This window comes from Eriocheir sinensis, chromosome 24 (assembly GCF_024679095.1).
Source record: "Eriocheir sinensis breed Jianghai 21 chromosome 24, ASM2467909v1, whole genome shotgun sequence".
Taxonomy (NCBI): Eukaryota; Metazoa; Arthropoda; class Malacostraca; order Decapoda; family Varunidae; genus Eriocheir; species Eriocheir sinensis.
The window spans coordinates 1,632,390-1,655,881 of NC_066532.1; the positions used below are offsets into that span (position 1 = coordinate 1,632,390).

Here is a 23,492-nt window from a genome sequence, read left to right on the forward strand (position 1 = left end):
TTGCCCCGTCAGCGTCTTGTTGTGTTTTGCTTATCTTCGAAAACTGCAGAGAAGGGATTAAACAACCTCGCTTTTTTCTTGTCTCTCCAAAGAACTAAGAAAAAGTAACCTTGTCATATTTTTGTCTTAAGGAAAAGTAACACCAGTTTTATTATGTGTTTTCTTTATCTTCGAAAACTGCAGAGAAAGGGATTAAACAACCTCGCTTTTTTTCTTGTCTCTCCAAAGAACTAAGAAAAAGTAACCTTGCCATATTTTTATCTTAAGGAAAAGTAACACCAGTTTTATTATGTGTTTTCTTTATCTTCGAAAACTGCAGAGAAAGAATAAAACATTCACGCTTTTTTTCTTGTCTCTCCAAAGAACTAAGAAAAAATAACCTTGCCATATTTTTATCTTAAGGAAAAATAACACCAGTTTTATTATGTGTTTTCTTTATCTATGAAAACTGCAGAGAAAGAATTAAACAACCTCGCTTTTTTCTTGTCTCTCCAAAGAACTAAGAAAAAGTAACCTTGTCACATTTTTGTCTTAAGGAAAAGTAACAACCAGTTTTATTATGTGTTTCTTTATCTTCGAAAACTGCAGAGAAGGGATTAAACAACCTCGCTTTTTTCTTGTCTCTCCAAAGAACTAAGAAAAAATAACCTTGCCGTATTTTTGTCTTAAGGAAAAGTAACAAGTTTTATTATGTGTTTTCTTTATCTTCGAAAACTGCAGAGAAAGAATAAAACATCCACGCTTTTTTTCTTGTCTCTCCAAAGAACTAAGAAAAAATAACCTTGCCATATTTTTGTCTTAAGGAAAAGTAACACCAGTTTTATTATGTGTTTTCTTTATCTTCAAAAACTGCAGAGAAGGGATTAAACAACCTCGCTTTTTTCTTGTCTCTCCAAAGAACTAAGAAAAAATAACCTTCCCACATTTTTATCTTAAGGAAAAATAACACGTTTTATTATGTGTTTTCTTTATCTTCGAAAACTGCAGAGAAAGGGATTAAACAACCTCGCTTTTTTCTTGTCTCTCCAAAGAACTAACTAACCTTGCCATATTTTTATCTGCCAAAATTATTGAGGAAAACTAACACCAGTTTTATGATGTGTTTTGCTAACCTATAAAAACTGCAGAGAGGGAATAAAACCAACCCCAAATCAGCACCTTAAGACAGCACCCCAAATCAGCACCCTAAGACAGCGCCCCAAATCAGCACCCTAAGACAGCGCCCCAAATCAGCGCCCTTAAGAAAAGCAACAACCAGATCATTTTACATATCAAAAAAAAAAAAATAAATAAATAAATAAATAAATATCCCTAACTGATTTATTTTATCTACTAGAACAACTGAGAAGGAACTTAACAATCAGATTTTTTGCTTATATCCCCAAAAATGCAAAAAAATAGCACCCACTTATTTTCTTAGCTCACAAAACTACTTGAAAAAAAAATTATGTGACCACAGTTTTTGCTGCTACCCAAAAAATTAGTTAAAAAGAAAAATATCATTAATTATCTAACCACATTTTTGCTTACCATCCCAAAAAATGAGTTAGAAAAGAATAGAAAAAAAAGATAATTATGTGATCACAGTTTTTGCTTGCTACCCAAAAAATGAATTAAAGAAAAATATGCCCACAGTTTTTTCTTAGGTCACATAACAGAGAAAAAAAAAGAATGATCTAACCACATTCTTTGCTTTCCACCCCAAAAAATGCGTTAAAAAAGAATAGAAAAAAAATTAACCACATTTTTTGCTTTCCACCCCAAAAAATGCGTTAAAAAAGAATAGAAAAAAAATTAACCACATTCTTTGCTTTCCACCCCAAAAAATGAGTGAAAAAAAATAGAAAAAAAATTTAACCACATTTTTTTGCTTTCCATCCCAAAAAATGCGTTAAAAAAGAATAGAAAAAAAATTAACCACATTTTTTTGCTTTTCACCCCAAAAAATGAGTGAAAAAAGAAAAGAAAAAAAAATTAACCACATTCTTTGCTTTCCACCCCAAAAAATGAGTTAAAAAAGAATAGAAAAAAAATTAACCACATTCTTTGCTTTCCACCCCAAAAAATGAGTTAAAAAAGAATAGAAAAAAAATTAACCACATTCTTTGCTTTCCACCCCAAAAAATGCGTTAAAAAAGAATAGAAAAAAATTAACCACATTCTTTGCTTTCCACCCCAAAAAATGCGTTAAAAAAAGAATAGAAAAAAATTAACCACATTCTTTGCTTTCCACCCCAAAAAATGCGTTAAAAAAGAATAGAAAAAAAATTAACCACATTCTTTGCTTTCCACCCAAAAAAATGCATGAAAAAAGAATAGAAAAAAATTAACCACATTTTTTGCTTTCCACCCCAAAAAATGCGTGAAAAAAGAATAGAAAAAAAATTAACCACATTTTTTGCTTTCCACCCCAAAAAATGCGTTAAAAAAGAATAGAAAAAAAATTAACCACATTTTTTGCCTACTTCCCCCCAAAAAAATGAGTTAAAAAAGAATAGAAAAAATTAACCACATTCTTTGCTTTCCACCCCAAAAAATGCGTTAAAAAAGAATGGAAAAAAATTAACCACATTCTTTGCTTTCCACCCCAAAAAATGCGTTAAAAAAAGAATAGAAAAAAATTAACCACATTCTTTGCTTTCCACCCCAAAAAATGAGTTAAAAAAGAATAGAAAAAAAATTAACCACATTCTTTGCTTTCCACCCCAAAAAATGAGTGAAAAAAGAATAGAAAAAAAATTAACCACATTCTTTGCTTTCCACCCCAAAAAATGAGTGAAAAAGAATAGAAAAAAAATTAACCACATTCTTTGCTTTCCACCCCAAAAAATGTGTTAAAAAAGAATAGAAAAAAAATTAACCACATTCTTTGCTTTCCACCCCAAAAAATGAGTGAAAAAAGAATAGAAAAAAATTTAACCACATTTTTTGCCTACTTCCCCCCAAAAAACAAGTTAAAAAATGAATAACCACAGTTTTTGTTTACCTCCCATAACAGATAAAAAAATAATAGCCACATTTTTCAACAGTAAGGTGCAGTGCTTTTTGACTAGCTATCCCTCAAACCTAACAATTAGTCCGTACCAACAAGTAGTGATGTAGCCTTATAGGGTCGTATTACAAGACATTTCCCCGCCCAAGAACACACATTTTCCAAGGCTTTCGTAGGAGTTGTGGGCATTTCCAGAGGTAGTTTTATGACCCTGGTGGTAGTGTGACCCTTCTTCTGTACCATGAACTTAAAGAACCACTCATCAAAACCCGATTGATCCACTATTTGACCTTAAGAAATAGCTGATGTAATATGGCAAAGTGTCTTGTAATACCAGCCATAGCGTCTTCCATTTAGCGTAACCTGTTTCTGGGTTGTGATCAGTAGAGTCCCTTGATAGATAGAGCCCCAACAACCTAAGATTTGGACGCCATTCTTGCCCCTGTTTTCGCCGGGAGAGCGTGCGCTAGCGTTTGAGAAGCGCGGCGAAAACAGGGCCAATAATGGTGTCCGAATCCTAGGTTGTCGGGACTCTATAAAGGACTCTACAGATCACGACCCAGGAACAGGTTACGCTAAATGGAAGACGCTATTACAGGATCAGATTTTTATATAGAGCTTTTGTCCATGAAATCCAGTGACGTAGTGACTATATTTAACGAGCCTTTCATCCTCTTCCCGTATTTATGAGTGGAATGTTTAGAAGTCTGATTAGAACATTACATTTTCATTAGTATGTTTCTTCTTTTATATCATATGCAACAGCAGCTCCAGGACAGTTATTAACCCTAAGACAGCAGCAGTATTTGAAGGGTAGCTCCTCCAAAAATGAATCATCTATATATCAACATTGCCAGATTGTCGTACTCAGTATTTGAAGGGTAGCTCCCCCCAAAATGAATCATCTATATATCAATGTTGCCAGATTGTCGTACTCAGTATTTGAAGGGTAGCTCCCCCAAAAATGAATCATCTATATATCAATGTTGCCAGATTGTCGTACTCAGCCGATTATATTTACCGACTTCTTATCCCTAAACTTTCTTCTGGGCTCCTATAACGAAACTCATATATAGTTATCGTTAAAAGAGTTGGATCCTGATGTTTCTTGGCAATAGTAAGGCGTCAGAAACCGATTATATTTACCGACTTCTTACCCCTAAACTGTCTTCTGGGCTCCTATAACGAAACTCATTTATAGTTATCGTTAAAAGAGTTGGATCCTGATGTTTCTCGGCAATAGTTAGGCGTCAGAAACTGGTACGACAATCTGGCAACGGTGCTATATATAGTCACTGCCGACCTTAGGACCGTAGAATAAATAAAGTTACGCCGCATAAGAGGTGTTTTAACTATCGTCTATATATAGCCTCTGCCGCAGTCAGGAAGCGTTGTTATATTTCTGCCATACTAAACTGACTGAATTTTGGACCATCTGTGTAGAGTTCCAACGCTGTCCTGACTGAATTTTGGACCTTGTGTGTAGAGTTCCAACACTGTCCTGACTGAATTTTGGACCATCTGTGTAGAGTTCCAACGCTGTCCTGACTGAATTTTGGACCTTCTGTGTAGAGTTTCAACGCTGTCCTGACTGAATTTTGGACCTTCTGTGTAGAGTTTCAACGCTGTCCTGACTGAATTTTGGACCTTCTGTGTAGAGTTCCAACGCTGTCCTGACTGAATTTTGGACCTTCTGTATAGAGTTTCAACGCCGTCCTGACTGAATTTTGGACCTTCTATGTAGAGTTTCAACGCTGTCCTGACTGAATTTTGGACCTTCTGTGTAGAGTTTCAACGCTGTCCTGACTGAATTTTGGACCTTCTGTGTAGAGTTCCAACGCTGTCCTGACTGAATTTTGGACCATCTGTGTAGAGTTCCAACGCTGTCCTGACTGAATTTTGGACCATCTGTGTAGAGTTCCAACGCTGTCCTGACTGAATTTTGGACCATCTGTGTAGAGTTCCAACGCCATCCTGACTGAATTTTGGACCATCTGTGTAGAGTTCCAACGCCGTCCTGACTGAATTTTGGACCATCTGTGTAGAGTTCCAACGCTGTCCTGACTGAATTTTGGACCATCTGTGTAGAGTTTCAACGCCGTCCTGACTGAATTTTGGACCTTCTGTGTAGAGTTTCAACGCCGTCCTGACTGAATTTTGGACCTTCTGTGTAGAGTTCCAACGCCATCCTGACTGAATTTTGGACCATCTGTGTAGAGTTCCAACACTGTCCTGACTGAATTTTGGACCATCTGTGTAGAGTTCCAACGCCATCCTGACTGAATTTTGGACCATCTGTGTAGAGTTCCAACGCCATCCTGACTGAATTTTGGACCATCTGTGTAGAGTTCCAACACTGTCCTGACTGAATTTTGGACCTTCTATGTAGAGTTCCAACGCCATCCTGACTGAATTTTGGACCATCTGTGTAGAGTTCCAACGCTGTCCTGACTGAATTTTGGACCATCTATGTAGAGTTCCAACGCTGTCCTGACTGAATTTTGGACCTTCTATGTAGAGTTCCAACGCTGTCCTGACTGAATTTTGGACCATCTGTGTAGAGTTCCAACGCTGTCCTGACTGAATTTTGGACCATCTGTGTAGAGTTCCAACGCTGTCCTGACTGAATTTTGGACCTTCTATGTAGAGTTCCAACACTGTTCTGACTGAATTTTGGACCATCCATGTAGAGTTCCAACGCCATCCTGACTGAATTTTGGACCATCCATGTAGAGTTCCAACGCCATCCTGACTGAATTTTGGACCGTCCATGTAGAGTTCCAACGCCATCCTGACTGAATTTTGGACCTTGTGTGTAGAGTTCCAACGCCATCCTGACTGAATTTTGGACCTTGTGTGTAGAGTTCCAACGCCATCCTGACTCAATTTTGGACCATCCATGTAGAGTTTCAACGCCATCCTGACTGAATTTAGGACCGTCTGTATAGAGTTCTGCTGCCGTCTAAGGGTTAAGTCTGATCAGAGTGGAGGTTCTTAAACAATTTGCTACCACGCCTCCTCTGAGAATAGGTCCCTTCCTCCATGTCCCCCTTGCATATATAGATAAAATTTGCTTACAGGTTTATTAACAATTGCAAGCTTAACCAGACTATGAAAAAAACAAAGGTATTAAAGGTGACAACTTTTCATTGTATCGTAAACTTATCAGTGAGTTAAAAAAATAGAAAAAAATGATCTAACCACATTTTTTACTTAATACCCCAAAAAATTCAGTTAAAAACGAATAGAAAAAAATTATCTAACCACATTTTTTGCTTAACAACCCAAAAAATGAGTTAAAAAAATAGGAAAAAAAATACCTAACCACATTTTTTGCTTACCACCAAAAAAATTAGTTAAAAAAATAGGAAAAAAAATACCTAACCACATTTTTTGCTTAACAACCCAAAAAATGAGTTAAAAAAAATAGGAAAAAAAATACCTAACCACATTTTTTGCTCACCACCCCAAAAAATTAGTTAAAAAAAATAGGAAAAAAAATACCTAACCACATTTTTTGCTTAACAACCCAAAAAATTAGTTAAAAAAAATAGGATAAAATATTTAACCACATTTTTGCTTACCACCAAAAATGAGTTAAAAAAGAATAGAAAAAAATTATCTAACCACATTTTTTGCTTAACAACCCAAAAAATGAGTTAAAAAAAATAGGAAAAAAAATATCTAACCACATTTTTTGCTTACCACCAAAAAATGAGTTAAAAAAAATAGGAAAAAAAATATCTAACCACATTTTTTGCTTACCACCAAAAAATGAGTTAAAAAAAATAGGAAAAAAAATATCTAACCACATTTTTTGCTTACCACCAAAAAATGAGTTAAAAAAAATAGGAAAAAAAATATCTAACCACATTTTTTGCTTAACAACCCAAAAAATGAGTTAAAAAAATAGGAAAAAAAATATCTAACCACATTTTTTGCTTAACAACCCAAAAAATGAGTTAAAAAAAATAGGAAAAAAAATTATCTAACCACATTCTTTGCTTACTCCCCAAAAATGAGTTAAAAAAAATAGGAAAAAAAATATCTAACCACATTCTTTGCTTAACAACCCAAAAAAATGAGATAAAAAAAATAGGAAAAAAAATTATCTAACCACATTTTTTGCTTAACAACCCAAAAAATGAGTTAAAAAAATAGGAAAAAAAATATCTAACCACATTCTTTGCTTACTCCCCAAAAAATGAGTTAAAAAAAATAGGAAAAAAAATTATCTAACCACATTTTTTGCTTACCACCAAAAAATTAGTTAAAAAAATTGAAAAAAAATTATCTAACCACATTCTTTGCTTAACAACCCAAAAAATGAGTTAAAAAAATAGGAGAAAAAAATACCTAACCACATTTTTTGCTTACCACCAAAAAATTAGTTAAAAAAATAGAAAAAAAATTATCTAACCACATTCTTTGCTTACTTCCCCAAAAATGAGTTCAAAAAAAGACAATACCTTCCTAAGACACTCAACATACCCCTGATCATCCTGCCGCCACTCCCAGGGACACGGTGGGGCTGGTGAAGCGCGAGAGCTCTCAGGAACTGGGCATGGTGCAGGAGGAGCTGGACAGCCGCCTGCAGGAGCTTGAGAAGGTGCACCAGGCGAGTCTCAATGACCTCCGGCAGACGCTCATCATCAACGAGAGGAAGCTGCAGGAGAAACACCACGAGCCTGTGAGTCGAGGGGTCGGGGCGGGAGGGAACGAGGAGGCGCTTCGTTCATTTATAAAGAAACTTGACCGGCATTTCCTCTGTCTTAATAATTTGTGTAGGCGGAAATGTAAAGTCTAGATAAGAGTGGATATCCTTACAATACCATTAACTTTACTGAGAAAGGGTTTGTTGGTGCATGAAAGAGAATTCAAGAGTGGATATCCTTACAATACCACTAACCTCACTCAGAAAGGGTTTATTGGTACATGAAAGCAAATTACAAGGTTGGATATCCTTACAATACCACTAACCTCACTGAGAAAGGTTTCGTTGAGGCATAAAAGAGAATTACAAGGTTGGATATCCTTACAATACCACTAACCTCACTGAGAAAGGGTTTATTGGTACATGAAAGCAAATTACAAGGTTGGATATCCTTACAATACAAGGGTTTCGTTGAGGCATAAAGGAGAATTACAAGGTTGGATATCCTTACAATACCACTAACCTCACTGAGAAAGGTTTCGCTGTTGCAGATATACAGTGCGCTGGACAAGGCGATGCGTCTGTCCCAGTCGGCGCAGCTCAAGGCCCTCCAGACCTTGCACGACAAACAGGTGGACGAGATCAAGCACCGGACGGAGGAGCAGCTCAGGGAGAAGAGGAAAGGCCTGGACAAGAGCACCGGCGACAAGGAGGAGCTTAACAGGTGAGCCGCAGGAAAGCTATCTGTCATCTTTCTTTGTGTTATCCCGTACTATCCACTCTTTGCTTCTCGCTTTGTGAGAGCAACGGTAAGCGGGATTTTTTTTTTCTATGCTTTCTTTTTGTGGCCTTCGAGTTGCTTCCTGTGTCGTAAATTCCAGGACAAAACAAGAAATCAAAAGCAAGTAGATAGTGAAGAATGGCATTAAAGGAGACATTAAATAAAGGTTAAGTAAAGGTAAAAGGTATAAAAATGACCTCGTAAATTCCAGGAAAAACGAGAAATCAGCAAACACGTAATTCCAGGACAAAACAAGAAATCAAAAGCAAGTAGATAGTGAAGAATGGCATTAAAGGAGACATTAAGTAAAGGTTAAGGGTATAGAAATGACCTCAAGGCGCTTTAATAACACTTGCCTCGTAAATTCCAGGAAAAAACGAGAAATCAGCAAACACGTAATTCCAGGACAAAACAAGAAATCAATAGCAAATAGATAGTGCAGAATGGCATTAAAGGAGACAATAAGTAAATTTAAAAGGTATAAAAATGATGTCAGGGCGCTGTAATAACACTTAACTCGTAAAGGAAAACACGGGAAATCATCAAACATGTAATTCCAGAACAAAACAAGAAATCAAAAGCAAATAGATAGTGAAGAATGGCATTAAAAGGTATAAAAGTGACCTCAAGGCGCTGTAATAACACTTGCCTCGTAAATTCCAGGAAAAAACGAGAAATCAGCAAACACGTAATTCCAGGACAAAACAAGAAATCAATAGCAAATAGATAGTGAAGAATGGCATTAAAAGGTATAAAAGTGACCTCAAGGCGCTGTAATAACACTTGCCTCGTAAATTCCAGGAAAAAACGAGAAATCAGCAAACAGATCGTGGAGGAGGGCATCAAGGAGAGACAGCGGCTAACGGACATCCACGACAAGAAGAAGGTGGAGCTGGAGAAGCAACACGAGGACATCCGGACACAGTTTGAGGAGGAGAAGTTGAAGGTCAGTGATGAATCCGGGGAAAAAAGATGATTGTGTTGTTTCTCTTCCTCTTTTTTGTATTCCCCTTGAGCTTCAATGAGGACGTTCCCAGAGGTTATACGTGAAGCAAGGAGGAAAACCTATCAATTGTAAAGACCGAAACTGAAATTTGTAAAGACTAAACTTCCCTTTGCTTTATATGTTTGCCCTTGCCTGCTTCCTCTGGTATAAAAACAAGTTACAATGCACTATTTATGACGCAAAATCCTCTGGCGCTACTCTTTCTTGCAGTCCAGAAAGATTGTTTGTCCTTGTCTACTTCCTCTGGTATAAAAACAAAGATTTACAATGTGCTATTTATAACGCAAAAATCTCTGACGCTACTCTTTCTTACTGGCCAGAAAGATTGTTTGCCCTTGTCTGCTTCCTCTGGTATAAAAACAAGTTACAATGTGCTATTTATGACGCAAAATCCTCTGACGCTACTCTTTCTTACTGGCCAGAAAGATTGTTTGCCCTTGTCTGCTTCCTCTGGTATAAAAACAAGTTACAATGCGCTATTTATGACGCAAAATCCTCTGACGCTACTCTTTCTTGCAGTCCAGAAAGATTGTTTGCCCTTGTCTGCTTCCTCTGGTATAAAAACAAGTTACAATGCGCTATTTATGACACAAAATCCTCTGACGCTACTCTTTCTTGCAGTCCAGAAAGATTGTTTGCCCTTGTCTGCTTCCTCTGGTATAAAAACAAAGATTTACAATGTGCTCTTTATAACGCAAAATCCTCTAACGCTACTTTATCTTACAGTCCAGAAAGATTGTTTGCCCTTGTCTGCTTCCTCTGGTATAAAAACAAAGATTTACAATGTGCTCTTTATAACGTAAAATCCTCTAACGCTACTCTATCTTACAGTCCAGAAAGATTGTTTGCCCTTGTCTGCTTCCTCTGGTATAAAAACAAAGATTTACAATGTGCTATTTATAACACAAAATCCTCTAACGCTACTCTATCTTACAGTCCAGAAAGATTGTTTGCCCTTGCCTGCTTCCTCTGGTATAAAAACAAAAAACAAGAGTTACAATGTGCTATTTATGACGCAAAACCCTCTAACGCTACTCTTTCCTACAGGCCCGAAAGATTTTTGCCCTTGTCTGCTTCCACTGTATAAAACCAAGACAATGGCTATTTATGACACAAGTTCATCTGAAACTCTCTCTCTATAGGCCTCTGAGGAAGGTAAGTTGAGCCTCTCGGTGCTTATGTGTGCGTGGGTGTTGTGTGTGGCTGGTAGTGATGGTAAAAACAGTCTGAACAGCACTCTATCTTACAGTCCAGAAAGATTGTTTGCCCTTGTCTGCTTCCTCTGATATAAAACAAAGATTTACAATTTTATTGGAGTTTTTGAGATTTCTAGTGATGAAGTTTTTGACATTTCAAGCGATTATGAGTTTTTTGACATTTCTAGTGATGGAGTTTATGGCATTTCAAGCAATTATGAGTTTTTTCACATTTCTAGTGATGGAGTTTATGGCATTTCAAGCAATTATGAGTTTTTTGACATTTCTAGTGATGGAGTTTTTGACATTTCTAGTGACGGAGTTTTTCACATTTACAACAATTATGAGTTTTTTGACATTTCTAGTGATGGAGTTTATGACATTTCAAGCAATTATGAGTTTTTTGACATTTCTAGTGATGGAGTTTATGACATTTCAAGCGATTATGAGTTTTTTGACATTTCTAGTGATGGAGTTTATGACATTTCAAGCGATTATGAGTTTTTTGACATTTCTAGTGATGGAGTTTATGACATTTCAAGCAATTATGAGTTTTTTGACATTTCTAGTGATGAAGTTTTTGACATTTCAAGCGATTATGAGTTTTTTGACATTTCTAGTGATGAAGTTTTTGACATTTCAAGCGATTATGAGTTTTTTGACATTTCTAGTGATGAAGTTTTTGACATTTCAAGCGATTATGAGTTTTTTGACATTTCTAGTGATGAAGTTTTTGACATTTCAAGTGATTATGAGTTTTTTGACATTTCTAGTGATGGAGTTTATGACATTTCAAGCAATTATGAGTTTTTTGACATTTCTAGTGATGAAGTTTTTGACATTTCAAGCAATTATGAGTTTTTTGACATTTCTAGTGATGGAGTTTTTGACATTTCAAGCAATTATGAGTTTTTTGACATTTCTAGTGATGGAGTTTTTGACATTTCTAGTGACGGAGTTTTTCACATTTCCAAAAATAATTAGTTTTTTGACATTTCTAGTGATGGAGTTTTTGACATTTTTATTGGAGTTTTTGAGATTTCTAGTGATGAAGTTTTTGACATTTCAAGCGATTATGAGTTTTTTGACATTTCTAGTGATGGAGTTTTTGACATTTCAAGCAATTATGAGTTTTTTGACATTTCTAGTGATGGAGTTTTTGACATTTCTAGTGATGGAGTTTTTGACATTTCTAGTGATGGAGTTTTTCACATTTCCAACAATAATGAGTTTTTTGACATTTCTAGTGATGGAGTTTTTGACATTTCTAGTGACGGAGTTTTTCACATTTCCAAAAATAATGAGTTTTTTGACATTTCTAGTGATGGAGTTTTTGACATTTCTAGTGATGGAGTTTTTCACATTTCCAACAATAATGAGTTTTTTGACATTTCTAGTGATGGAGTTTTCCTGGGTGACATCGGTGCGCACGGTCCATATATAGCATCGTCTCCTCTCCCTGCAGATAACACAGGCCGCGAGCACCAGCGTTAGGCCATTGTCGCGCCATCCGCTGAGTCTCCGCGGCCCGTCAGCCTGTTATCGCCGGGGCCCGTGATTGAGGCAGCGGCAGGCGTGTGTGTGTGTGTGCGGGGCCAAGCCTACACAGGTCCTGCCGCGTGCCGTCCTGCCGCCAGCCGAGCAACACACACCCCAAGGACTGTCTGTGAGCCTCCTTGGCGGGGCGGAGGAGTGGAGAAGCTTTATGTGTGTGGGTCTTCAATACTAGTCACTGTCTAGAGGAAATCACTAGCACTGCTACCCATGTAAACCACGTGTTTAGCATTCATGTCACTGTGGGTGTATTATGTACAGTGTAATTCTGATGATGAGAGTTTTTATATCTGCTGTACACTAGGAACTTGACATTAGAAGCTGACTAAAGTTAAACACTTGCTTTGTTGAATGTTTTGGGGTGAAATCTGGGTGAACATTTCTGCCTCTGGTCGTGAGGAATAGCTTAGAGTCTTGACCCTAGAACTGCCATGGAGGACTAAATTATCCTGCTCTCTGCCCGGCACAGCACACTCTGACGCCCACACCGGGGACACCACACGGGGGGACAGCCTCCAGACATGAGTGAAGGTGCTCTGTTTGACGACTTCGTACAGACTCAGAGGAAACCACATTTTTAAGCAAGTTCTCTAAGGCCGTGTTCTTAAATGTATCCGCATCTCACTTGACCTGTTTGAAAGGCCTCTCGTGGAAATTGCTCATGGAAATTGCTCGTGGAAATTGCTCGTAAAAATTGCTCAGTTCACCTGTTTGTAAAGCCTCTCATGGAAATTGCTCATGGAAATTGCTCATGGGAATTACTCATGGAAATTGCTGGGATTTTCGTGCACTGTTTTGTGATCCTAGTGATAGTTTTCCTTGACTTCAGCGTCTTGAGCAGGAAAATCACCCACGAAAACCCGGTTAATCTTCTCCATGGCCTTAGGAAACGGTCGCAATGGGAGCCCGATACGTTTAAAAATGCTGACCCTCGTCTCTCACTCGACCTTTCACATTCACCTCATTATAACGTGTAACCCTTGACCCTTCCCCCCTGTGACATTCATCCCTTTTATAACGATAGGTTTAAAGCGTATGAACAGCACAAACATGGAGGCCAACGGATGCTTATATATGTGTCTCGCCCATCCATGGCTGATGATGGCGATGTTTCCTGCCAAGTAGGAAGTGCGGTAGTGGTGGCGGAGAGGACGGGAGCGCCCACACTTGCTCCCACACAGAGGCTGGAGGACAGGGACAGTGATCACGGCTGAGCTTCTGTGCACAAACGATAATGACGAAACCATTCCAGACGCCTAACTGTTTGTTGATATTTTGAGAACTGACGGAGAGCTGGAGGGCAGAAGCTTGTCAAAGAGAGCAGCACAGGTATTTTTGGCATGCCCGAGTTTCTGTGCACAAACGATAATGACGAAACCATTCCAGACGCCTAACTGTTTGTGGATATTTTGAAAACTGACGGAGGGCTGGAGGGCAGAATCTTTGTCACTCCTCAGCTCAGGGCACAGGGAACAGCACAGGTCTTTTTGGCACAACCCACGATGACGTAAAACCATTCCTAGCGAGTAACCTGTTTGTGGATATTTTGAAAACTGACGGAGGGCTGGAGGGCAGAATCTTTGTCACTCCTCAGCTCAGGGCACAGGGAACAGCACAGGTCTTTTTGGCACAACCCACAATGACGTAAAACCATTCCTAGCGAGTAACCTGTTTGTGGATATTTTGAAAACTGACGGAGGGCTGGAGGGCAGAATCTTGTCACTCCTCAGCTTGGAACAAAGGGAACAGCACAGGTCTTTTTGGCACAACGCACAATGACGTAAAACCAATCCAGACGCCTAACTGTTTGTCGTTTATTTTGAAAACTGACGAAGGGCTGGAGGGCAGAATCTTGTCACTCCTCAGCTCAGGGCACAGGGAACAGCACAGGTCTTTTTGGCACAACGCACAATGACGTAAAACCAGTCCAGACGCCTAACTGTTTGTTGTTATTTTGAAAACTGACGGAGGGCTGGAGGGCAGAATCTTGTCACTCCTCAGCTTGGAACAAAGGGAACAGCACAGCTTTTTTTGGCATGGCTGAGTTTCTGTGCACGAACCATAATGACGTAAAACCAATCCTGACAACTCACCCGTTTGTTGATATTTTGATATCTTCCTATAGACCAGCCAGACAGCATCACTAACCACGTCAGTTCTTCTTCTTTTATATAGTCCATCTTCTCCCGTTCTTGGGGTTGGACTTGTGATGATCAACCTCCATTTTGCTCAATCCAGTGCTTATCTTTCCTCAATTCTCTTAAAATTTACCCTAATTACTCTTTACTACGCTTGTAATATTTAAAAACCATCCGGGCAGCCTCACTAACCACATCAATTCTCCTTAACCCCTTGACTGCGGATTTCCTACGAGAAGACACCACCAAGCTACAGGAATGGAACAAAAAGTGGCTGATACAGTTCAATGAAGAAAAATGTAAAGTCACACACCTTGGGAGGGAAAATCCAGCACACCAATACCACATGGGAAACACTCCACTATCCAACACAGAGGCAGAGAAAGACCTGGGAGTGTATGTTAACCAGGCTACCAGTGAAGGCCAAATCCGTGACAATCGCAGCGGACGGGTTAAAAAAATCCCCTAATCACTGATCTCTCCTGCACGTCATTTCCTTATCTTACCCCCGAGAGTCACGCCAGTTGCCCGGTCTACCCACTGTGATTCAGAGCTACACTGTGATGCCAAATTGTCTTCCTTCAAAGTCTAAACACATACCCTCACGGCTGAACTTACTCCTCTAACTCCTGGCATCAACAACTCCGTGATAAAATAGTGTTGAGTGGTGGTTTCAACATCGCCGACACATATGATAACTTGTCCCTCTCTCTCTTCAAGTATATAATGATGTGTGTTCAATGTACTTACTTCAGGCATCATCATTTTGTAACCTTCAGTGTCTCTACCTTCTCATACTGGTGATTATATAGCAAGGATTAGAAGACATCACACTGACACATATATGAAAACTAAATTACAAGTCCAGTGCGTGATCAGGCCATGGTCTCACACACACACACACACACACACACACACACACACACACACACACACACACACACACAAATGCAGATACGGAGACGGGACCACACGAGCGTAAAGCCCAGGCCCCGTAAAACTACAACTAGGTAAACACACACACACACACACACACACACACACACACACACACACACACACACACACACACTTTCTAACTGATCAAGAAATGCCCCAAAAAGTAAACAAATTAATCGGGAGAATTCAAAACAAGTAAGCAGTTCTAGGGTTGAGAGAGAGAGAGCAAGAGAGAGCGAGAGAGATTGGGTACATAAGAGTTAGTTTATTTTTATCCGAAACATATTTATTTATAAGGTGTTGGTCCATGTGCCAAGTCCTCCTCCGCTGTCATAGGTTCGTAGTGAAGGTTATACATATATGCACACTATTACGTTCAGTATTTAAGACTCTCCTGTGTATCTAGAGACCGTGTTGGATATGTTTTGTAAGCTGTTGGTTTTCCCTCCTGTATAGAAAGTCCCCCGAGCTCTGGTACTTAAGTCGGTACTAACGCGCTAGACTTGGTACCAGTGTGTTCTTATGTTGTAAATTGCGCGTGTAATGAGAGCGACTACTACTACGCTAATTTTTAAGTCCCATTACAGGTTTATGGAGATGCCAAGACTAGTTTTTTATATGATATTTTATGCCGCGGCGAGTCCCGGCGACGACTTCCAGCGTTCTTATCGGAGAAAGTGGTTATATGTAAATTTTTAAAAGGCGATATTTTTTAAGCGACGACATTTTTCCATCAAAGGTTTTATCACATTATAATTCTGTTTAGAGCGTCGATGATATATTCCGTTAACGTGTAGAGTACCCTGACGTCTATTGTTTGCCGAGGAGCGGAGTTGTACGCAGTCCCTATTACCATTACTGTTTGTCCCTGCAAGCCAATGTTGATACTTCGATGTGTGTTGTTGAGAGTTGTACCTGTATAGTGACCCCATTATTCAGTTTGTAAAATGAAGCCAATAAGTTAGGGTGTGGCGCCCAGTACGTACGCGCCGCCAATGTTGTTAGTTCACGCCGCGGAGGAGAATGATGTCCACTCTGAAAAGCATGTGGTGAAAGTAAGAAAATGAACTGCGGCAGACCCCTGGAGTTCAAACTTTGAGAACAACTTTTTTTCTTCTTTTCCTTCTTGCAGTTTAGAATTTGTACTTTTTTCCTGATTCCAAATTCCCGCTGTTGGAAATTCAGACTTTTTTGGGGTAATTCAGACCACTGGAATTCAAACTTAGAGAACAACTTTTTTTTTTTTTTTTCCTTTCCTGCACTTTGGAATTTGTACTTTTTTCCTGATTCCAAATTCCCGCCGTTGGAAATTCAGACTTTTTTGGGGTAATTCAGACCCCTGGAATTCAAACTTAGAGAACAACTTTTATCTTTTTTTCCTTTCCTGCACTTTGGAATTCATACTTTTTTCCTGATTCCAAATTCCCGACATTGGAAATTCAGACTTTTTGGGGATAATTCAGACCACTGGAATTCAAACTTGGAGAACAACTTTTTATCTTCTTTTCCTTTCCTGCACTTTAGAATTCATACTTTTTTCCTGCTGCCAAATTCCCACCGTTAGAAATTCAGACTTTTTTGGGATATTCGGACCACTGGAATTCAAACTTAGAGAACAACTTTTTATCATCTTTTCCTTTCCTGCACTTTAGAATCTGTACTTTTTTTTCTGCTTCCAAATTCTTGCCTATAGAAATTCAGACTTTTGGGGATAATTCAAACTTAGAGAACAACTTTTTATCTTTTCCTTTCCTTCACTTCAGAACTTGTACTTTGCTTTCAAATTCCAAGTTCCTGCCTTTAGAAATTCAGACTTTTGGGGATAATTCAAACTTAGAGAACAACTTTTTATCATCTTTTCCTTTCCTTCACTTCAGAACTTGTACTTTGCTTCCAAATTCCAAGTTCCTGGCTTTAGAAATTCAGACCTTTTTTGGCTATTCGGACGTCTGGAATTCAAACCTAGAGTACAACTTTTTATCTTCTTTTCCTTTCCTGCAGTTTAGAATTTGTACTTTTTTCTGCTTCCAAATTCCCGCCGTTAGAAATTCAGACGTTTTTGGATAATTCGAATCACTGGAATTCAAACATCAAAAACTTTTTCTTATCTTCTTTTACTTTCCTGCAGTTTAGAATCTGTACATTTTTTTCTGCTTCCAAATTCCTGCCTTTAGAAATTCAGACTTTTTTTGGCTATTCAGACCACAAGAACTAAAAAATAAAAAGTTTGCCCGGTCTTGACGTCAACACTCATCCACTTTTCACACTTTTACCACATGCTTCAGAGTGACATTTTCCTCTTGCGGCGTTGTGTGCTGACAGGGCCGGCGTCACACTCGGCTGGGCGGACACACACACCCTTTACCAGTAATAATATAGATGCAAGAAGTGTTTATGGTAACTGTACTAAGCATTTAATTGACGCGCTTGGTTTGGAAAGTCGATAACCGCCATCACTAGAAAACCGAGATGGCGTTCAGAGTTCAATGTTCGAAATGCCGCTGGATCTTTGAAACCATCTACGCAATCTTTATGAAAATACACGGAAACGTAACCGATTCTCCGGACCATCAACTAATACCACCATTCATTCATTCATTCATTCACTCATCGCAATTTTGAATGAGGAAATGACGAGTGTGGCCGTGTTGGCGTTCACCGACTTTCCGAACCGAGCGCCTCAAATGTAAAAAAAAAAAAAGTGTTACGAGGCTGCATTCGATAATTTCCTCCTTGCTGCACGTTCAACCGTTTCCTGTAGTGCAAAAACGCGTCTTTGTTTGTGAACCTGCGGGTTATGTGTCGGCCGGAGCTTTCACCCTCAGCACCTTATTTGAGCACTTTTTTTATTTATTTATTTATTTTTTATTTACATCAAAGAACGCGGCTCATTGGAAAGCTGCGTGGGGGTTTGTAAGCTTATATCTGAACCTCTTTCTTAAGCTTCGTCACCTCTTGTGCTGTGCCGACCCTCCCTCTATCATGCTGTTGCTCTTCACCACTTGCAATACTCCACAACAAGGCACGAAACACAAAAAAGATTCAGTATATACTTCTTGATTCATCCATTTATTCTATGCTTTGGAATGTGTGTGTATGTGTGTGTATGTGTGTGTGTGTGTGTGTGTGTGTGTGTGTGTGTGTGTGTGTGTGTGTGTGTGTGAATATGCTTGGTTGTATATTTCTCTCTCTCTCTCTCTCTCTCTCTCTCTCTCACAAAGAAATATGGAATACATACGACACATGTATATTTTTCTAATTTTTCATTTTCACTTCCGGCAACTTCCGGCACCAACAAGGACGGACACTCGTGCATAACCTCGACTGGCGCACACACAAAGAACAAGAAAAAAAACAATAATAATAATAATCTTCGGTCATTAAGTTACAAGGAATTGCTATGCTCACGTTTTTACTCTATTTTCGAATGCAGCCAAAATAATTCTATGCAGATGTAGTCTCAACATTGTTTCTACTCGCCTTCCTATTCCTGACAAGAAGCTCTGCCTTAGTGAGGAGGGAGCCGAGGGGAGGAGTGTCAGAGGGAGCAGCAACACCAGCACAAAGCCTCACCGTCATCTCCAGCTAAAAGAAAAGGAATGTTGTGTTGACGTTCACAAAAGGCATTTTCTTCTTTCTAGTGTACTACTTTGTTGGTGATTCAGTACCAGTGCAATGAGTGTGTCGTTGACGTGAATATTGTGTGTGGGTAATTTCTGTTGTTATGGAGGTGAATATTATTGACCTGTTTGCATACTGTACAGTTAGTTGTAAATGTTTTGTTTAGTTTTTATTTCCCAGAATCATTCCTGTTTCATCACCTGTTCATTTCTCATCACCAAGCTCACCTGTCCTGCCCCGCGCACCGGCCGCTGCCGCCGCCGCCGCCGCCGCCGCCAGGCACACACCGCCGCGCCCTCACTTGATAAAGAAAACAGGAAAACAAAACTTTGTTTATATATTTATTTATACATTTTATTTTGCCTTCATTATACTGTGTAGCATGTTGGCTGTTTTTATACATCTATTCCAACACAATGATTTTATTTTGCCCTCATTATACCCCTTCACTGTGAGGCAGCGGCTCAGCCACAGCATGGCCGGGGGCCCGCGCTCAGCCCAGATAAGTGTTGGCCCCTCGTGGAGGCCCGCAGGAAATTCTGAGCAATTTGGCGAATTGGATGCCAAGGTTTGGGCTGGGCCTCCCTGCATGTTGTGCTGTACTGCTGTGCGGCACACTGGCTGTGTTCCCATGTTATTAGTGCTGCAAGAGGCAGCAGTTTGTGTGTGTGTGTGTGTGTGTGTGTGTGTGTGTGTGTGTGTGTGTGTGTCCTGGCAGTGGTGGAGGCCAGTGGGTGCGGTGCCTCAGCCGTGTGTTGGGCCGTGCAGGGTGGATGGCTTACGTCCCTGTGTTACTCTAAGGCGGTGAGCTGCTACTCTTGTGAGACACTCCTGTGGGTTGCCCTGCCAAGCAGAGAACCCGAGGAGTCCATTTGGCAGTTTCTGCGCCGTTCAGTTTGTCTGTACAGTCTTGTTACTTTCCATTGCCATGCGTTGTCATTACTATTAGTTCACACTTAAGAAATGCAGCACAGAGATTCTCTCAGTTAAGGAAATTGTGTCCGAGTGCCAAGCATATTTTGTTGCTGTTGCAATACATAAAAATGAAACACTTTCGTAAAAGTTTTTGTAGCAACAACTTTAATGTTTGACCGAGTACCATTAGCAATAGGCTCAACAAGCTCCACAGAGTCATGTTACTGAAGTGGTGCACAGTGTTCAGCACGCGCCAGCTGGAGGCCGCTGTGTCACGCCTGGCTGGGATGTCTGTGTCGAGAGCTGTAGCTTCTGTACCTCCTGAGAACACCAAAAACTGTTGTTACTTGTTTCACAGTTCATTTCACAGTTCACGGTCACAAACTGTAACGTGTTATTGGCTTTGTACCTATAAGTTTGAGGTAGTTATTAATATTTATTACTTTCTAGTTTTTGTAAATATGAACATAATTATATTTCTACACGAATGAGTCATTCATCTGCTGCATTGTCACCTACTGTTTCATTGTTCCATTTGCAATACAGAGATAGCAAGTGTTATTCAGTAGTATATTCTTTACTCTTCCCTAGGTCAAAGAGAGTTGGCAGAGGCTCACAGTCTGTGTTTTAGCAGTTGTAAGGTGTAGCAGAGTACCAGGATCAGGGAACGCTTGTGTGTGGCCATGTTAGCGGTGAGGGGACCCTCGTGTCAGGGCGGGCGGGAGATGCCCGGCCGGTCCCGTCACCCAGTTAGTTTCCCGTCGGTGTGACTTCGCCGATCTCTCGCCACAAGGAGACATCACTTCCCTTTTTGGATGGCGCGGCCCAAACCTCATTCCCAAAGTGACCGTGTGGGCGGGGCGCAACGTAACGTCCCTCCACAGATGCGTCACGTCCCTGGGCGGCCTTGGCTTCAACGGTGTCAGTCTTGGCAAGTCTCACGGCGGAGGACTCATGAACCCGCCTCAAAGACATGACTCCCACAATGCCTGAAGGAAAGTTTCTCATTGGCTTTCAAATCTCAAATCCTTGGCCTTGATGCCGGTCATTGCATCCAGAACAACTCCAGAGCCATGAACCCAGCGCTGAGGTCAAGTGAAGGAATAGTCTCATTTGGCTTGTAAGTCAGTCGGCCTCGGTGCAGGTCATTGTGTACCAAAACAACTCCTGGTCATTTGAAGGCATCGTGAGAGTCAGGCGTCAGCACCGTCAGCCAGGCCCCGCGCAGGACTCCTCAGCTGGTGTCGCAGGATGCAGGAGGAGGCTGGGGGGTCTGGGGGACGCTCGGGACATCCTCAACGTGACTTTTTTAGGACTCCACTCATTTTTTGATAGCCGAGACCTTTGCAGTCATCCATTATTTGAAGTCAGCTGTGTATAATAGATGTCATACATCTCTCTGCCCATACATATGATGAGAACTGTTCTATGATGGAGTATTTAGTGTTAATATATTGCAGATTCTATCCCACATATCTCAAGACTTCATTCATTATATGTGTACGATATAATAGGTCAGGTCAGAACCTTGAATAAATAATTTCCAGACTACATGGTTGCCTGAAATCATCTTGTCCAAGTTCTATTTATGTGTTTCACCGTTATACCAAACAAGGGAGATAGCAAACTGTTGAACCAAGCGAAACGAACACGGAGGCGGCGGCAGCAGCACCCCACACTGGCTGCTGCGTCTCATTCCGAGTGTACATAAAAGGCGGGCATATTGGCGTCCGGGATTCCTTTTGCTTCTCTCTGTCTACTGACTCCAGATGATTGTTAATAAGGTGTGAAAAGTGTAGACAGCAATAAAGGATGAGTTTCTGTAGACCTTTGGCTCGTCAGCACACGGCAGCCGCTTCAGTATGAGAGATTATCGTTGAATTGGTCATCACTGAGTTGTGTTGTTTTGCCTCTCTTTGTTCCTTGTTGTCAATGTGTAGACCAGCGACAAGCCGATACTTCCCTTGCTAGACGTTAAGTTAATATGGACCTGCGAGTCGTCGAAACACACACACACACACACACACACACACACACACACACACGGAGGGCTTGTAACAGCGATGTGATTGGTTACATGTTGCTTTACAGGTTCCAAACACACACACACACACACACACACACACACACACACACACACACACAGGACTTGTAAGGGCTTCATGACTGGTTACATGTTGCATTACAAGTTCAAACACACACACACACACACACACACACACACACACACACACACACACACACACACACACACACACACACACACACACACCTCAGAACTTAGAATGTCCCCAACGTTCGAAGCCATGTCGATGTATTTACCTCCTGCAGCCACGTGCATAAGACATTCTTGTTCCTGAGAGAGGTGGGCGGGGCGTGCCTGGGGGCGCCGCGGGCCTGTCCGTGCCTGCGCCGCCCCGGAGAGTGTCACGGACCGGGTTGTCATGATCGATCTTCAGCCAACTGGTTCCCACGTACGTAATGTCGATAAGAGTTAAGGTTTAGGGCATTACCGTCAGTCGAGGAGTTGATGTTGAAGAAGTGTATAATTTCCCCTCAAATTGGAGTACTACATCGCCTATTCATCTTTCAAGTGCATTATCTCTCCCCATATTTTTGCAACACCTTACTAATGAAAGCCACACATTGTACTACCGATATATGTTGTCCTTTGTACAAATGCACACTCTTTTGTACAGCATCTGCATGAAGGAGACGTTTCATGAAGGTGCTTCCTTTATACATACATACTATACAGATATTTACCCGAATTTATAAAGAATATACTACTGTCACAAGGCAAGGCGGAGGGAGTGGCTGTGAAGGCGCTTGGTCAACATGACTGTCTTGAGGCACAACCACCATTAAAGTGCTGCATTCATATGTCCCTCTCTTGATAACCTGACGGGGAGGACCTGGCTGGGGGCGTCGGGGGTACAGGGGAGGGAGGACGACTGGGTGCTCAACTAACCTGACATAAGAACATGAATTTTCCGATGAACTATTAATGACCTGTATTCATATGTCCCTCTCTTGATAACCTGACGGGGAGGACCTGGCTGGGGGCGTCGGGTGTACAGGGGAGGGAGGACGACTGGGTGCTCAACTAACCTGACATAAGAACATGAATTTTCTGATGAACTATTAATGACCTGTATTCATATGTCCCTCTCTTGATAACCTGACGGGGAGGATCTGTCTGGGGGCGTCGGGCGTACAGGGGAGGGAGGACGACTGGGTGCTCAACTAACCTGACATAAGAACATGAATTTTCTGGTGAACTATTAATGTCCTGTATTCCCATGTCCCTCTCTTGATAACCTGACGGGGAGGATCTGTCTGGGGGCATCGGGCGTACAGGGGAGGGAGGACGACTGGGTGCTCAACTAACCTGACATAAGAACATGAATTTTCTGGTGAACTATTAATGTCCTGTATTCCCATGTCCCTCTCTTGATAACCTGACGGGGAGGATCTGTCTGGGGGCGTTGGGTGTACAGGGGAGGGAGGACGACCGGGTGCTCAACTAACCTGACATAAGAACATGAATTTTCTGGTGAACTATTAATGTCCTGTATTCCCATGTCCCTCTCTTGATAACCTGACGGGGAGGGCCTACCTGGGGGCGTCGGGTGTACAGGGGAGGGAGGACGACTGGGGGCTCAACTAACCTGACATAAGAGCATGAATTTTCTG

At 40.6% G+C, this 23,492-nt stretch overlaps 1 protein-coding gene and 3 long non-coding RNA genes across 24 annotated transcripts in view; 2 read left to right on the forward strand and 2 right to left on the reverse strand.

Annotated features, from left to right (window-relative positions):
* On the reverse strand, positions 1 to 1,922 carry LOC127002709 (uncharacterized). The gene is made up of 3 exons (XR_007756453.1): positions 1,043 to 1,922; positions 782 to 915; positions 1 to 380 (listed from the first exon to the last, which is right to left on the reverse strand). It is a non-coding gene; the product is annotated as an uncharacterized LOC127002709 (long non-coding RNA).
* Positions 1 to 9,418, forward strand: part of LOC127002705 (1-phosphatidylinositol 4,5-bisphosphate phosphodiesterase classes I and II-like) — a 148,313-nt gene extending 138,895 nt beyond the window's left edge. For 9 of the 11 annotated variants that reach the window (XM_050868780.1, XM_050868789.1, XM_050868781.1 and 6 more), the window contains 3 exons: positions 7,511 to 7,682; positions 8,198 to 8,370; positions 9,229 to 9,418. In XM_050868780.1, coding sequence (XP_050724737.1) covers positions 7,511 to 7,682; positions 8,198 to 8,370; positions 9,229 to 9,403 — 520 coding nt within the window. In that variant the 3' untranslated portion in view covers positions 9,404 to 9,418. Of the gene's footprint in view, positions 1 to 7,510; positions 7,683 to 8,197; positions 8,371 to 8,797; positions 8,901 to 9,090; positions 9,185 to 9,228 lie in introns of those variants that run through there. The other 2 variants (XM_050868791.1, XM_050868790.1) reach the window with 2 other exon arrangements.
* LOC127002708 (uncharacterized) lies at positions 1,930 to 6,521 on the reverse strand. 11 transcript variants are annotated; one of them, XR_007756444.1, is made up of 6 exons: positions 5,887 to 6,352; positions 5,672 to 5,800; positions 5,070 to 5,155; positions 4,726 to 4,811; positions 4,554 to 4,682; positions 1,930 to 4,467 (listed from the first exon to the last, which is right to left on the reverse strand). It is a non-coding gene; the product is annotated as an uncharacterized LOC127002708 (long non-coding RNA). The 11 variants fall into 11 exon arrangements; XR_007756450.1 differs by lacking the exon at positions 1,930 to 4,467 and adding an exon at positions 6,373 to 6,521 and having other exon boundaries at positions 4,480 to 4,639; positions 5,887 to 6,188; XR_007756447.1 differs by lacking the exon at positions 1,930 to 4,467 and having other exon boundaries at positions 4,480 to 4,639; positions 5,113 to 5,628; positions 5,758 to 5,800; positions 5,887 to 6,355.
* Positions 9,419 to 10,547: 1,129 nt separating the features above from the next.
* On the forward strand, positions 10,548 to 22,677 carry LOC127002712 (uncharacterized). Its single transcript, XR_007756457.1, has 3 exons — positions 10,548 to 10,588; positions 12,095 to 13,937; positions 14,074 to 22,677. It is a non-coding gene; the product is annotated as an uncharacterized LOC127002712 (long non-coding RNA).
* The last annotated feature ends 815 nt before the right edge of the window (positions 22,678 to 23,492 follow it).